At 41.1% G+C, this 16,386-nt stretch overlaps 1 protein-coding gene across 6 annotated transcripts; it reads right to left on the reverse strand.

The window, feature by feature from the left end:
• Nucleotides 1-4,293: 4,293 nt before the first annotated feature.
• Nucleotides 4,294-14,913, reverse strand: LOC110497990 (KH domain-containing, RNA-binding, signal transduction-associated protein 1). 6 transcript variants are annotated; one of them, XR_016488999.1, is made up of 12 exons: nt 14,107-14,465; nt 11,918-12,045; nt 9,615-9,731; nt 9,090-9,236; nt 8,780-8,919; nt 8,425-8,689; nt 7,704-7,780; nt 7,491-7,549; nt 7,103-7,274; nt 5,256-5,323; nt 4,799-4,833; nt 4,294-4,675 (listed from the first exon to the last, which is right to left on the reverse strand). XR_016488999.1 is itself a non-coding variant. In XM_021574505.3 (9 exons), the coding sequence occupies exons 1-9, from the start codon at nt 14,264-14,266 to the stop codon at nt 7,168-7,170; spliced, it is 1,200 nt and encodes a 399-aa protein (XP_021430180.2). In that variant the 5' UTR covers nt 14,267-14,913; the 3' UTR covers nt 6,249-7,167. The 6 variants fall into 6 exon arrangements, 2 of the variants coding, with proteins under 2 accessions (XP_021430180.2, XP_036810821.2); XR_005037755.2 differs by having other exon boundaries at nt 8,780-8,922; XR_016488998.1 differs by having other exon boundaries at nt 4,294-4,833.
• Nucleotides 14,914-16,386: the final 1,473 nt, after the last annotated feature.

The raw sequence follows: 16,386 nt of genomic DNA on the forward strand, positions 1-16,386 counted from the left end.
CAGAACTGCAGTCTTGAACTCAATGAAGTAAAGTTAACTGGGAATTCTGAAAAAAAACTAGCTCCAACTGAGAAATACATTTTGAATGGTCATCCAACTCAAAATTGTAAAATCGGGAACTCGGGCTTCTTTCTGGAGCTACGACCTGAAGATCAATGACGTAATCGTTATTCAACCTTGTTTTTCCCGAGTTACCAGTTGTCTTGAAAGCACCATAAATCCAGAGAATGCCAGACTTTGATGATCAAATTTGACCACCTTCCTGTTCAAGTGAGCACAGCACAAGGCAAGTGCAAACATGTATTATATGCTGCTGCATAAATTATGTAATATGCCAGGGAGATATGTATACTGTAGCTAAGAAAGTATTACTAAGTTTATGTTGTGTAGTAAGCCGTTAGTATCCCATGTGCCTCACCCTAACAATTTGGTCTATTAACCCCTCTTAATTTCACCTACTGTTCTGATTTAGTGGTGCACATGTAGCCTATAACCTGTTTTAGAGAAATGTACGGTAATCATTGAATATTGTAAAAGCTTTCATTGTCTGCTTATATGTCCCCTTTATTTAACATACAGTTCTGACTTGGTGTACAGGGAGAGCACTTTAAGAACAGCCCATGTTCTGAATTCTGTTGATGTACATTTCAAAAGTGCTAAACAAATAATTATATTGACTATGTCCGTCCTAGCTCACTCATTAGTCTTAATCGAAATTACGGATTGCCTCTTATTCGCTTGTTGTCCCCTCATGCTATAGTTTGTACATCTCAATTGTCATTAGAAACCACATTTGTTTAAGCAAGTCAGCCATATCAGCTGTTTTTTTTTTTTAAGGCAGTAAATGAGACTGAATGAACTGTTCCGCTGCCAGACAAGGCTCCGCTGGTAACGAGGTGCAGCAGTGGTAAGATGTTGGGACAGCTTTATGTAGGCCCTAACAGTTTGTGGGCACTGTTTGTCACTGTTATAGTGCAATTAATGTATTGTTTAGTGGCTCTGCTGGCATGCATCCCACTTATTTTTTTTTTGCCCCTCCACGATTTGCATGCTAAAATCACCACTGTTTTACATCGTATTTCACTGTTTAGAGGTTTTCAAGTTAATTGTGCAATTGTAGCCCTTTACTGAAGATGGTACTATTTTTTGTAGTACACGTGCTGCGGCACCCCTTTGATCTCAGTCAGTCACGTTTTATTGCGCCGTATGGTCCAGTATAGCATTGTCATCATATTCATGTTAAAGCCATGCACATTGTTTATAAGAGATGTGAATTGGAGATTCTATTCTGTCATTCACTATTGTATCTTTCTATCCCTCTTTACTTGCAGACCACACACACAAAAACCTAATTTAAAGAATATACAGCCCGCCAAGTCATCACATAATCCCTATGTGATTACTGACTGTATTAAATAAAACGTCCAATGCCAAACAAATAATTCTGGATTCTGTCATTTATAGACAACGGTAGTTCCCAGTCAGACAATTACTATTAAAAATCTGTTCCTCAGTGCAATGTTTGGTGAATGTATGGTGTTGTTTTGTCCTCAGCCCTCTTGAATGCAGTGTACTGATTCAGTTCTAAATTACCATCAAGTCCATCCTTATCTCTTCCATCACTGCAACGGATTGTCCGGTCTGCTGAGGGTCATTGCCTGCCACCTGCCCTCCATCAAGGTTCTGCACGACTGCAGGGCAAGGAAGCATGCAGGAAAGATCACCGCCGACCCCGTTCACCTCCCCTTCCTTGGCAAACGGTTCAGTTCAATCACGACCAAAACCTACCGTCACCTGAACAGTTTCTTGTGCTGTGGCCCTCACCAACCATCCTCTCCTCCATGGACTTTGCATTCTGCACTATTCATCCACAGACTCTGCAAACTAACAGTGTGGAAAGTGAATAGGGACACACTGAAAATCTTAAATTAAATAAATACAATATTTGCAGAGAGAATTTAACTAGGACTATAAAACAATGAAAGATTTTAAATATGTAATTACTAAGGCCTTTTGGAATCCACAATTTTACACTAAATAAGTTATATTTCCTGGGGACATAAAAGGCACCACTTTGTAGGAATAACTCAGCCATCTTTCACCGTCCCCTTTCATCTCCACTGTCCAAAATCCGATGAGAGCACTCAAGTCGTGATTGGTACAACAAAAAAACGGACCAATCGCGTTTCAGTAGACTGCTACGTTCATTGGCTAGCATTTTCCCTGATAAAATTATCTAGTAAGCAGTTGCGAGCGCAAAATAGATTTGAGAGCAAACTGAAAAATTGGTGAGGTGAAAATGCATTCGTGTGGGGATGCTCCTTATTTGTGAGTGCAATAATTTGAGTCTTAACATGTAGTAAGAACTTCAGGCAAACGCACTTCTACTCTCGAATTAATGCAAGGCTACTGTGTGCAGAAATGCAGCTCTGCTCGATCACAAACTCAAGTTGAATTTTCGCGCACAACGCTGGCCAGCGCTCGCGGCACCCGTCATCTGCTCGCTCGACCACATTTCTTCTCTCGACTCAAGCGCCATTTCGTGCCCGCTCGATTTTTGAATCCTACGGTAAACTACAGCGTATATCCTCAGTGGTCACCAACCGGTCGATGCATTCCTAGTCGATTACCAAACATGTATTTAGAAAAGCCAACGATAAAGGAATACGCTCATTTTTTTCCCCGTGTTGCACATACTAAAGGGAGTGTATACATTTTCATACTGGTCTGCCGTGGGAATCGAACCCATCACCCTAACATTGTAAGCGCCATGCGCTACCAACTGAGCCAGATATCACAAACCACTTGTTTAAAGAACTCAATTACTGTATTGTACATCGTTTCCTCTTCTTGGTGATACATTATACAGGTACAAACCTAATGACCAGCCTACGTACAATACAGTAATAAATGTACATTAAGTGGTTTGTAAGGATACATTAATACTGTACAAAGTGTTGTTTTCCATTTTATATCGTCAAGAAAAATATTACATTTTATATGGAAGTTGCGTCTTTGCCCATAACTTGGCACAGGACTGTGTTCGTTCTTGACTCTATTTGAATGACAACCGCAGAGGGAAACAACTCTTACAATTCAAAGTATTGGATCCTGCAAGATACTGTCCTTAATTATACAACTACCTTTCTTGCCAAAGTGGATGTGTTGGAAAAAAATTGCCTGCTCTAGACGTTTATATCGTTTCGATAATACTAATAAATGCCCAGTGCACAAATTGTGAAAAAAAATATAGCACCCCTACTTCCCACTGCTTTGCCTTTGTCAATATTCAGCCTTCCCATCCTCCTGACAGAATGGGGCCAGACATCTCCCAGCATAAGACAGTGGAGGGAAGTGAGAGCTTGAAAGAGAAACCAGACCAGAGCAGCTGCTCTCACACAATACTGCCATTAGATACCTGGTCCACAGAAAGATGCTGTTTATTTATTTAGAGTGAGAAAATAGATGGGACACGGGCGCATGATACAAGAGATGTGTTGTCAATGTTGAGTAACCAAGTTTATATTTATACTGAACAAAAATAAAACAATGTGTAGTGTTGGTTTCATGAGCTGAAATACAAGATCACAGAATAATCCAGTCACCTGACAGGTGTGGAATATCAAGAAACTGATTAACAGCATGATCATTACACCGGTACACCTTGCACTGGGGACAATAAAAGGCATCGGGCCTCTAAAATGTGCAGTTGTCACAACACAATGCCACGTGTCTCAAGTTGAGGGAGTGTGCAATTGGCATGATGAATGCAGGAATGTCCAACAGAGCTGTTGCCAGCTGTTAATTTCTCTACCATAAGCCTCAAATTATTTTTAAAGAATTTGGCAGTATGTCCAACCGGCCTCAACCCCAGAACACATGTAACCACGGCAGCCCAGGACCTCCACATCCAGCCCTGGCTCCCAAGTGGGTGGGACAATGCACTCCCATGGCTGCGCCTCTACCCCGTCATGTGAAATCCATAGATTAGGGCCTAATGAATATTTCAATTGACTGATTTCCTGTAAGTCAGTAAAAGGGTTGCGTTTATATTTTCTATCAGTATAAATAAGGGAGGCAGCTGAAGGGTTGACCTTATATACAAGCCTCAAAGCAGCAGGTTGAGCCCATTGGCCCAGTGATCTAGTTTCCTGGTTTGAATCTGAGCAGACTGAAAAGTCTGTCAATGTGCCATTGAACAGAGCACTGAACCCTAATTACTCATGTAAATTGCTCTGGATAACTATCTGCTAAATGACTAAAATGTAAAACATAATTTGACAAAAAGATAGCTTAATCAGAATATTGAGATTTATTTAAGAAAGGAAAGTTATTCTGCACAGAAATGATTCAAGACCTTCCTGAGGCAACTACAATTTTACAATCACAAAAAACAAGTAAAACGAGGTAAAAATAAAGTCAAGGAAATGTAGCAATTATAATTTTAGGGGGTAGATACGTTTTGATATTGCAGATTGTGCCTTCTATCAATGTAATTGTCTGCATCACTTCCCAGAATACAACTCAGTTCCTCTTACTCCAAGCTGCTTTGTCAGGAACCAGTGCATTTACTTCATCCTCTCAAGTTGAATGCACTGTAAGCCTCATGTTCTTTCTCTGGAGACTTGCAGACATTAAGCAGCCATATTCCAGGGAGTGCCATTATCCATAAGTGCTGGAGCGAACACACATCCTCATTTATAGCAAACTGATGGGCATATCTTGTGTAAGAAAAGCCTTGTGGCAATCCTGACAGTTAAACCCCAAACAAAACATGGGGCTGCCAGGCTTAAGTTACCTGTGCAGTCTTCAAGGCCTTTCACTGGATTATACCTGTTGAAATGATAAATTCACAAGTCACCCTGTTGAGCAACTAAAAACGGAGCACTTCCCAAAACCTGATTGAGAACAAAATTGGAGATCACCAACATTTCCACCCGCCTTCATCCAGTCTAGCAGTAAGTACTTTGTCACAACACTGGTTTGATCTACTACAGCTGGTAAAGACCCTGACAAAATTCAGCTTGAGGGTCCATTACAAAAACATTTCAGTTAGTTGTGAAGAGGACTAGGAGCTTTCTGGCCAACTTCAACAAGCACACGCAAAATGAGGAATACTCATGTGGATGGCAGACTTTGTTCACTCATCGTTTCATCAGTTTTCCTCAATTTAAGTAATAGTAAAACCTAAAATACTATAGCAGCTTTAGCCAGTCAAATTCCATGACATTGCTGAAGAGTAATGGACGACTTACCCAGAGGACTTTATTCAGCTCAAGTCCGATGCCTTTCTCAAACCCAGAGAGGGACTTACTCGGAATACCTGGGGACAGAAATACAATGAGACCCCTGTGCAAGTGCTGTTGACAACATGTACTTGAAAACGATCATTCATGCAAGACTAATATTTCACTGCAAATGTCATGCAACTCAAGCGGAGGTTGTAAGTCTTTATAACCATGACTTAGACTTATTTTAACATTATTCAAAAAATACCAAACAAAAAAGCCAGGGAGGGCAGTTGAAATGATTGGACCATTAACTGTTTTCAATTTTAGCAAGAGTTGCATTACAATCATTTCTAATAATTTTGTACAGCTATTTTGTTTGAAACAGGTCATCATAGCATATTATGCAGGTATGTATTTTTGGACAACTGGTTTTGGATGACTAGCAGGTTCTAGCATTTTGTGCATAAGACAAAAAAATATCTAACAAATGACAGTTGGGGTTCGTTTTACCTTCTTGACGTGATCTTTAGGCTTTTAGCATCCTCTCCCCTGCGATATTTTTCTTTGATGCAAAGTCATGCTGGCTGGTTTTATTAAAGTCAAGTAAGAATCCTGCAAGCTTGACTTGAAATACTGTTGAAAATCAGTTATTTCAAATGACTAAAAATACATGGATCATTGGGAAGCTTGAGGAAGTGGGCTGTCGTAACAATTGACTTCAAATAATACAAGTCCAGGCACTATCATTGTCAGGCGAAGTATTTGGAAATACATTACCTCAAGGAACCATCGTTATTTTACTTGACATAATGGGTCTCTTCTAGATCCTCTATTAAAGAGAGAGATGAAGAGGATGTGCTCTTTATCAAAATAGAGCAATGTTCTTTTTGGTTGCTTTTGTCTTCTATGTACATGCAATAATCTGGTGATTGTTTTCGAGTTTTGTGAAGAACCTCAAAATGAGGATCAGTTTTATTAGTGGAAGGCATTACTATACAACAAAAGCAAAATACCAGGTTTAGTTGGATAAAAAACAAAAACAAATTAGGCTTTATTGATACAACGCACTGCAGCAAAACATTTGTGGATATATTTAGTATCCTATTTAGGCAAGAGTACACATATAGCACTATGCATTTTGGAGACTGCACAACTGTAGATAGCAATACAATTGTCCTTAGTTTATGTACATAATATTGAGTTGGCTGCAGTTCTTACATAAAGACCATGTCCAAATCTTGGTAGGACACAAAATAGAGTAATTCACCAGAATTACAGTCAGCCCAATAAGATGTAGACTAAAGTAAGCCAATCGCAAAAGATATCTATAGTAGAATGTACTACACAATCAAGTCAAATTGAAATGACTCGAGATATTTTAGGACAGACTGTCTCAAGTGTCTAATAAGGATAGATTTCAAAACTCAATAAGAAAAATAAAAAAATTGAACCTATGGAATTTTAGATTATACAAAAAAATTGTCCAGAAATTTATTTAGGTTCTTCCCCATTCATTCTAAGTTGCCGATGTTACATTGATGTCATTGATCAAGTTTATTAGCTAAAAATACTTTTGAAGTGCAGCCTAAATGAGTCTGCAACTGCCACTGAATCATCTCATGACAGACAAACTGAAATAACATTTTTGAACATTAAACTACACAAGGTATCAAGTTTTTTTTTTTTTTTTTTTTTAAATCTTCAAGCAACCATTAAATTAGATCTTAACTCAAAGATGCAGTGGAAACAAACATTGAATGAAACGTTTTATCAAAATCCTTGAATTTGCTTGCTACGCCTACTCGATGCGATACATCCAATTACCCTGCTCTCAAACCATTAAAAAAAAATTAAAGAAAGAGGGAAATTACTTCAGAGAGTTAAAAGTGATTTACAACGGGAGACAGTTGCCAGGGCAACCCTCTACCAGAGCCGTTCAGTATCTTCCGTATGGATGCTCTCTGTAGGACCCCCGCTTGTCCTGCCTTGCAGGAGGGGCTTTGCCTCCAGTGGTGGGCCACGAACCCTCCCAATCGTCCTGGGCTACGAGAGAAAATGCACACAAAAGTCCCAAACAAAGGTCAATGTTTGGATACACGCAGTGTGGCAATAAAGAGCGATGGTCAATTCATTCAGTACAAAACATTGACAGATGACCGGTTTGGCCCAATTATGTCATTTCAATATCTGAGAATGTATGTGACAATAAGAACATTGGTTATACCAACTTTCACCACCATTAATTTACTATCATCTTACCATAGGGTTCAAAGGCCTCCTGAGCCTCTCCATGTCCATAGTCATAGTACTCTGTATCCCTGAGAAGAGAAGATCAAACAGTCTTCCACCATTTTGACACTACATTGAATATTGTGAGAGGAAATGTCTGCGCCCCTACACTGTCCCGAGGATTGGCCACTTCATTGTTTAAAAACTCACAATGAACCATTATACTATGAAATAGAAACTTACGCTTGTGGAGGTTGTTGACTGTAATAACTGTCATAACCTTCATATGCAGGCTCAGCATAGCTTTCTTCATAGGCAGGCTGGGGAAAAGACAACATAAGCAATTAACCACAGAATGACAGGGTACATGTACAACGCTAGAGTAATGTCAGAACAAACACCTCAAGTGTACTAGAAAGGTTCCATTGGGCTGATACCAATGATTTCTATAAACCCTGGATAGCTGATGCTATACATTGGGCATTGAGACTGAAGCAAACGGTCAGCGGCACTCCCCAGTAGGAGCAATCCTCCTTAATAAATGGGATTTTACAGTAGTTCAATAATTTCTCAAGGACACAAGCAGTTTTATTTAAGTTTGTGGGGTCTGTAATATTACTAATCGAAAATTAAAATGTAAGGAAAAATTGTTTATGTAAGCTCACATATGCACCAAGGTGGTACAAAATAACAAGTGTGGCAAAAACAAATGTAGACAATAATTTAATGTATTGCTCCCAAAATATTTTACAATGTTAGGAATGCCAAGATGGAGGCACAGTTGATTCAGTGATCTAGTGTAGAAAAAAATCAAATGGAAGATAACCGTGAATGAAGAGGTGACATGTCCGCCGTGATAAATAGACCTATAATAAATACGACCTTAAACTGACAGCTCCTCTTTAGTTCTGAAAGAGACTTGGTACACAACACAATGACTTAACAATTGAGTGGTTTGACGTACATATTCATCATAGGCCTCAGCCTTGGGTGGTTGCGCATGTTGGTGCTGCTGATGGTGCTGCTGGTGGGAGTGGGCTGGTGATGGGAGCATCCTTTGCGTCCCTTGTGCGGGGGGTCTGGAACGTTGAGCTGTGCCTCCTCTAGCGGGTGTGGAGGGGGGTCCACCCCGACCAGCTGGAGCCCCTCTGGTAGACCCACCCCTGGGTGGCCCTCCTCGGGAAGCTCCACCACGAGGGGCTCCTCCACGAGGTGGCATTCCTCGCCCCCTGAAGAAAAACAAAATATATTTGTACATTTAAAGTAGGAAAGATTGTGGTCTTGTAAAATAAGGGGTTGTCAAAGGCACTGAATCCTACCTGGCTCCTGCAGAGTTGGGTGGGGGTGCTCCCCTGCCCCTGCCTGGGGGCCCCCCTCTTCCCCTGGATTGTGAGTCCTGACCTCCATTTAGGTAGCCAATCTCCATGAACTGATCCTGGCAGATACCATCCATGGTGTCCTGCTTATAAGTAAAGAAAGTAGTAGCTACATTAACATGGCAGGTCCATAATTAGAACATGGCAGCAGAATGGAAAATCTTGGGCCATTGCTAAGCCATCATAAATCAACCCACAGATCACAACTTTAAAATGTCTGTGGCTGAAGCAGGATGCTCTCTGGGATACTTACAGGGATGAGGAACTTCTTGACCTCATCCATTGCATGAGCCATGCGCAGGTATGCCTCAGGTATGGGGGCAAACACCTCTATGAAGACATGCAGTTCCATGCCCAGATGAGCATATTTGGGCTCACCGCCCTTTCTCAGCTCTTCCTCCTGAAATGAACGTTAAAAATTACATAAACTAGGTGGTTCGAGCCCCGAAAGCAGTATACCACGGGTATGACAAAAACTTTTTAATGCTTTAATCACATTGGTAATCAGTTTATAATAGCAATAAGACACCTCAGGGGTTTGTGATGTATGGCCAATATACCACAGCTAAGGACTGTGACAAAGCGCACCGCGTTGCGTCGTGCCTAAGAACAGCCCTTAGCATATTGGTCATATTTCATTCACAACCCCTCGGGCCTTATTGCTTAAATTAAGTCCAAAGCTACTCAGTACATTTCCCAAATACACATTTGATTGCTAAATGTTTGTTTCAAAGGGACTCCACGCATGTACCTGGTCAGCTCCTCCCGACATTCTTACCTTCGCCTTGTCTCTCATGGAACCTTTGCCCAACACAGAAATCTTTGCTCCTGTTTCCTCCTGGAGTCGCTTGATCGTATTCCCCTGGGGTCCAAGAATCTTACCAACAAAGTTGAACTGAAAAAAAAGAATTTGAAAAGAGATGACACAAATAGCCTCTTGATGCAGATTGTTTAATTCAGAGTCATATATCATGTTGCTAGGCTGAGGAAGATATCGTAGCACAGCCTATCCAACCTATAGTGTGATGCACTCCTTTCCCACCCCGGCTAAGGGAGATCAGGGACAGTCAGTCTGCTGCCCGAGACAGTCATTAACATTAATAGATTAATTTGTCACTCAGGCCCTCTAACGTGATAGCTAGGGCCATTTGGTTTCTCCTAACCCCTTTTCCTTACTCAAATGAAAAAGAGGGCGAGAGCCTGCCCAGGAGACTGAGATCGGTCCATGTTTAATGGCGGTAGATATGAGAGCTGTTTCGGCACATCGAAATTAAGATGAATGAATTTCAATTATCAGATGGTCAAACCAATGCCGCTCTTTCTGCAATTGCCCATTTATGTGGGCCATCTTGTATTAATTCATATCTAGACGCCTTAAGCTTTGCACGTGTCAGCCAAATTCTGCTAGGTGAACGAGCGAGCTTGCAAAACAACAATAGTACCACTTGTCCATCTTGAAACGCAATAGCCAGTAAACATCCTCGAAATAGATTAATTCACCATAACTCAAAATCTGTCATTTATTTACATTTTTGCAGAAGAGATCTTAGAAGAGATCTTCAAATTGTACATCCAACTAAGATGTTTGGTATTTCTCTTAAAGTGAAAATTTGCACAAATGACAACACTTCATTGAACAATCCCCATTGTTGACCAATCACCAACAAAGAGACATGTCATAGTCATAATATATGCACGTAGTTCTAGAATGGAATGATGCGGATGTCTTCATTCTGCATGTCTGAATGAGCACTGTGACATACCATTTCAACTTCACTCCCCTGAAATTAAAAAGCATAATTCCACTACATGCAGTCATATCCATTAAAGTTGATCACTGAAAACCCGGAGGGGTGGAAGTTGTTTTCATTCCATGTCAGTGACGAGTCCCTTGACAGTAAAGGAGAGCCAGACGAAGTAGAGCAGGGTTGCCCCACTGGCGGACAATTTTATTTGGCTTTTCAAGTTCTGAGCAACCCCCCCCCCCCCCCCCCCCCCAACGACAACGACATAAAACCAGCGCCAAGTGATTTCAATTTTGGAAATCTGTTCTAAATTATTCCCACGCATAGAGATATACACCAGTTAAGGTACACTAGTGGCCTGTTAAGATACACCACCCAATTCATGAAAACAGTTCACACCTACGGACAGTGAGTCACATGGCCTGCTATATAAAGCAGGCAGACAGGCATCCATCCAGTTACTGTTCTATTGAACGTTAGAATGGGCAAAGCAAGTGACCTAAGCAACTGTGTCGTATAATAGTCAGTGTCATCTGCGCTGGTGCCAACATCTCAGAAAAGTCCAGCCTCCTGCTATTTTCACATACAAGTGTCCAGGGTTTACCGAGAATGGTGAGAAAGCATGCGGCTGACTGAAAAACAGTCCTGTGGGCAAAGACAGCTTGTTGATGGGAGGTTGAAGGAGAATGGCAAGAATCCGCAAGCTAACAGGAGGGCCACAAAGAGCGCAGTACAAAAGTGGTGCGCAGAATGGCATCTCAGAACGCACAACTCATCTGTCCTTGTCTCAGATGGGCTATTGCAGCAGATGACCACACTGGGTTCCACTCCTATCAGCTAAAAGCAAGAAGCGGCTCCAGTGGGCACGCAATCACCAACAGTGGACAATCGAGCATGAGTCTATGGCCCCATCCTGCCTGGTGTCAACAGTACAGGCTGGTGGCAATGGTGTAAGAAATGTTTTCCTGGCACACGTTAGGTCCCTTGACAACTGAGTAACGTATCCATGCCCTGAAGAATTCCAGCTGTTCAGGAGGCAAAGTGCGATCCGACCCGGTACTAGATGGGTGTACCTAGTGAACTGGTCACTGAGTGTATGTAACCACATACAAACAAGGTTTGAGATTATGTTCTAGTACAATATTATATCCGTTTGGGCTTCCTGTAGTCTACAAATGTGTAATTATGCCACCCCCCCCCCCCCAAGTAATCACATTTTAAACACAATGTCCCAAACTGCATGATTCTATCATAAATCTTTCAGATGTTAGGTTAAAGATTGAGGAAAAAAATAAAATTACCAACTTTCGATGGAGACCAAGAAAACTTTACTCACCCTTGGGTACTGCTTGACGGGTATTAGCACACGTTCTTTGACCTTGATGTTCTTTGTGGTAAACAGGTCCAAGTATGTTTCTCTTTCTGCCTCTTTCTTTGACTCTCCTTTCTGAATCCTTTCAATCTCTACAGACAGGAAAACATGGGTTTTTAGTTTGAGTAAATCATTACTGTACCATTGATAATGATTGAACGTATTGCAAGTGCTTCATGAAATGTTCATAATGCACAAGCAATTAGCAGAGCTTGGTCAAATCCAAGTATAAATAACGAAAGTAGCAACATCTGAGCATTGCCCTACTAGAGAACATCCTGGAGTCAAGACAAAAGCCAACTGATCTAGACATTTTAACACCTGCATTTCCTCAAAGACAACTGGCATAGGCCAGTTGTGTGACAATTGGTCTCTAATCCTCTACAACATTATGGGGAAACTGAGCTCCGATCACTAGATAAACACCCGTATAATTATGAAAGCCTCAGAACTGGCAAACAGGCCTCAAAATCCTACTGAAAATGACAAGTTGGCCTTTAGTCTTCAACCCTGATGCTGTAATTGTTACAATGGGGTGTAGTGGGGCTGTTAAGGTGAGTCTCAATCAGAGTCAGAGATCAGAGACACCGTTAATTTGACATAATTAACAAAAAATGGCTGATCAGACTGTAGAATCCAAACTTGTAATGCACACTTGTGTTTAGTTTGAGACAGACAGGTAATGGGGAACTGTCTGGTAGAAATTGGTGCCAGGGGTGAGGCAAGCTGCGATAACGCAGGTTTCACCTGGTCTGACACTTTGCCAGCAATGTCATGGCTGAGGTCCCAACATAGTAACAATTTCCTGCCTAAAGAATTGTACAGTAACTTTGCAGCAGATATCAAATTGCAGATGTGCACACTAGCTGGTGTCTACTATAGATTTCGAATATCTGCCGGAAATTCAGGAATCGAACTGTAAATGCTGTAATTACATAAGTCATTTAGTAGACTCCCTTATTCAAAGCAGCTTACAGTTAAGTGCATTCATTCTAGGTGAGACGACCAGTCATGGTTAACTAAGTCGGGAAAAAAGTGATAGCTACTAAGTTTCGTTAACTACACATTTTTACAGCACTAACAAATAAGCAGCCACATTTCATATAATGTCAGCCAACTAGCTACTGTTCCAAACAAAAACTGCAAGCCACGACCGGTTGTGATACAGCCAGGGTTCGAACCAGAGTGTCTGTAGTGCCGCCTCTAGCGTTGAGATGCAGTGCCTCGGAAGCCCAATTTGCGAGCGGTCGGAAAAAAATGGCAGGGATGTGTACTGTCTTAAAACAATTTCCCCACTATTTTCAGACAATTTAGGATATTGACGGTGATACACGTTTCCCGTTTTTCCCCTGTGGTTCGCCATTAGATGGCCGAGGGAAAGTATGCCTTGCAGTCTGAATGAAGGATGCTTTATGTCTGAGCCGGTCTACACGCGTGTTACCGGGAATGCACAATCCTAGATGTGCAGATCTAGCGCCAACTATATGTTGCCTCAGCAACATTCAATCTGGCCGGCAGATTTGAGTAAAAAAAAAAAGAAGCGCACATTGTTCCGGAAGAATGAGAACATCGGTGCAGCCCTCTGGATATTATTTAATCCCCATGTGGTCCTCTAGACAAAATTATGGCCCAGCCCTGCCATAGAGATGTTCACATGCTGCTACCAAGCTTATATAAAAACAATATCGTTCAATTGTTACTTTACACAGTAAATCACAGGAATCAGTGGTTTTGGGTGGATTATCCCGTTAACGTTAGTTACATCACTACACCCCCCACTTGGTGCCATGCCTCTACCTTAGAACCTCGTGCCGACATGCCTCTTTCCATATCAACCATTGTCCAAGGGAATACTTAAAAAAAAAAAAAAATACTATACAGTACAGAGCGGTGTATGTTTAACCAAAGCCGTTTCATTTATGACAAATATGAACGAGATGTCAACGTTTAACAAATAATTTGTTCAGTAATCAATGGGTTAACGTTACAAACCAGAACGGTTTGACTACTAGCTAACGTAGCTACAGTACGTTAGCTAGCCATCGTCATTCTTTCAACTAACGTTACCCCAGAGATAGCCTACTATAACTAACAAACCAATTCAGGAGTCACTGCGAATGTGCATTTCAACCAAAATATTTGTGATATATTACCTGCAGATATCAGTTTCATTGCGTGAGTAAATGACGAATCCAGGCTGTCTTTTTCTGCCAGAAGCTCGGGGAGATATTTGCTTTCATTCTCCATTTTGCCTTTTTTAGGCTCGGGCTTAGCTTCGGAACTCATGTCGCTCACGTTCTGCAAAGCTTTCATTCACTTAGTTTCAAATCAGTCGGCAGTACCCCAAAACAACACACTGTATGACGTTTACTAGCTTTATGTTATTCCCCGGTAACTAGCTAGATACACGTTGTCCGTATTTTAGCGGTAACCGAGAGCGGGCTGTGAACAAAAGAGGTTGGTAGAACAGACGACGTTCTTCTTGTGCAAAAAAAGAATTACGTCACATGTTTTATACATCGGAAACGAGGCTGCCTAGTGGATTTAAAGAGGCAGTGTTTTTGAGTTGATGGCCAGTGAGTCGGCAAAGTTCACATTTTGCCGAAGATTTATGTCAAGAAAGCAAGAATAGAAGCTACTTATTTTGTTGTTTGTGCCCTAATTTGTGGTTGGCCTGTACAGGGAAAAAAAACGGTTTATTAGCTGATACCTAACTGAACAACTCTTTGCAGAGTTTGTTAGTTTAAAAAAAATCACAGATCTTCTTAGGCAGAATATTAGTTAGTTAACCTCAAACTGACAGTCCCCGAAATCAGGCACTAGAATTACTTAAACATATATGTATATGTTTACATTACTTGTTTTATAGATTTCCCACCGTTTTATAATTCAGAAGACCATCCAGACTTTCCTATGACAATGTCAGCGTCCTCTGTCGAATGAACGGGTATTTGCCTCCCTCTGGTGGTCGGCTGAATCATTAAGTCCCTTTATATCGCGTCACTGCAATGTTACGTCTACGGGAGTTTTTTAAATTTATTTTTATTTATCCAGCTCGAATTCTTCACTGCACAAGACATGTCAAAGCAACTTGCTGAATAGATATTGAGCAGGCGGAAATAGATACACTACTTTCATAGCTCTAAGATAAAGAGAGAGCTCTCTTCTTTCAATCTAAAATAATTAAATAAGTAATTTTGAGTGGAAGTCAAACATTCGTTTTATTTCGGAGGCAGACACATATGGTCATAATGTCAAAAATCAAAACCATTTACATAGCCCTTCTCCCCTTGTATATGGGTAGGATGCAAGCTGTTTAAATGGCCGGATTTGGATACAAAAAGATTTCCCAAGCTTTAAACATCCCAAGGAGCACTGTGCAAGTGATAATATTGAAATGGAAGGAGTATCAGACCACTGCAAATCTACCAAGACCTGGCCGTCCCTCTAAACTTTCAGCTCATACAAGGAGAAGACTGATCAGAGATGCAGCCAAGAGGCCCATGATCACTCTAGATGAACTGCAGAGATCTACAGCTGAGGTGGGAGACTCTGTCCATAGGACAACAATCATTCGTATATTGCACAAATCTGGCCTTTATGGAAGAGTGGCAAGAAGAAAGCCATTTCTTAAAGATATCCATAAAAAGTGTTGTTTAAAGTTTGCCACAAGCCACCTGGGAGACACACCAAACATGTGGAAGAAGGTGCTCTGGTCAGATGAAACCAAAATTGAACTTTTTGGCAACAATGCAAAACGTTATGTTTGGCGTAAAAGCAACACAGCTCATCACCCTGAACACACCATCCCCACTGTCAAACATGGTGGTGGCAGCATCATGGTTTGGGCCTGCTTTTCTTCAACAGGGACAGGGAAGATGGTTAAAATTGATGGGAAGATGGATGGAGCCAAATACAGGACCATTCTGGAAGAAAACCTGATGGAGTCTGCAAAAGACCTGAGACTGGGACGGAGATTTGTCTTCCAACAAGACAATGATCCAAAACATAAAGCAAAATCTACAATGGAATGGTTCAAAAATAAACATATCCAGGTGTTAGAATGGCCAAGTCAAAGTCCAGACCTGAATCCAATCGAGAATCTGTGGAAGGAACTGAAAACTGCTGTTCACAAATGCTCTCCATCCAACCTCACTGAGCTCGAGCTGTTTTGCAAGGAGGAATGGGAAAAAATTTCAGTCTCTCGATGTGCAAAACTGATAGAGACATACCCCAAGCAACTTACAGCTGTAATCGCAGCAAAAGGTGGCGCTACAAAGTATTAACTTAAGGGGGCTGAATAATTTTGCACGCCCAATTTTTCAGTTTTTGATTTGTTAAAAAAGTTTGAAATATCCAATAAATGTCGTTCCACTTCATGATTGTGTCCCACTTGTTGTTGATTCTTCACAAAAAAATACAGTTTTGTATCT

This window comes from Oncorhynchus mykiss, chromosome 19 (assembly GCF_057628025.1).
Source record: "Oncorhynchus mykiss isolate SJ-2025 chromosome 19, ASM5762802v1, whole genome shotgun sequence".
Classification (NCBI taxonomy): Eukaryota; Metazoa; Chordata; class Actinopteri; order Salmoniformes; family Salmonidae; genus Oncorhynchus; species Oncorhynchus mykiss.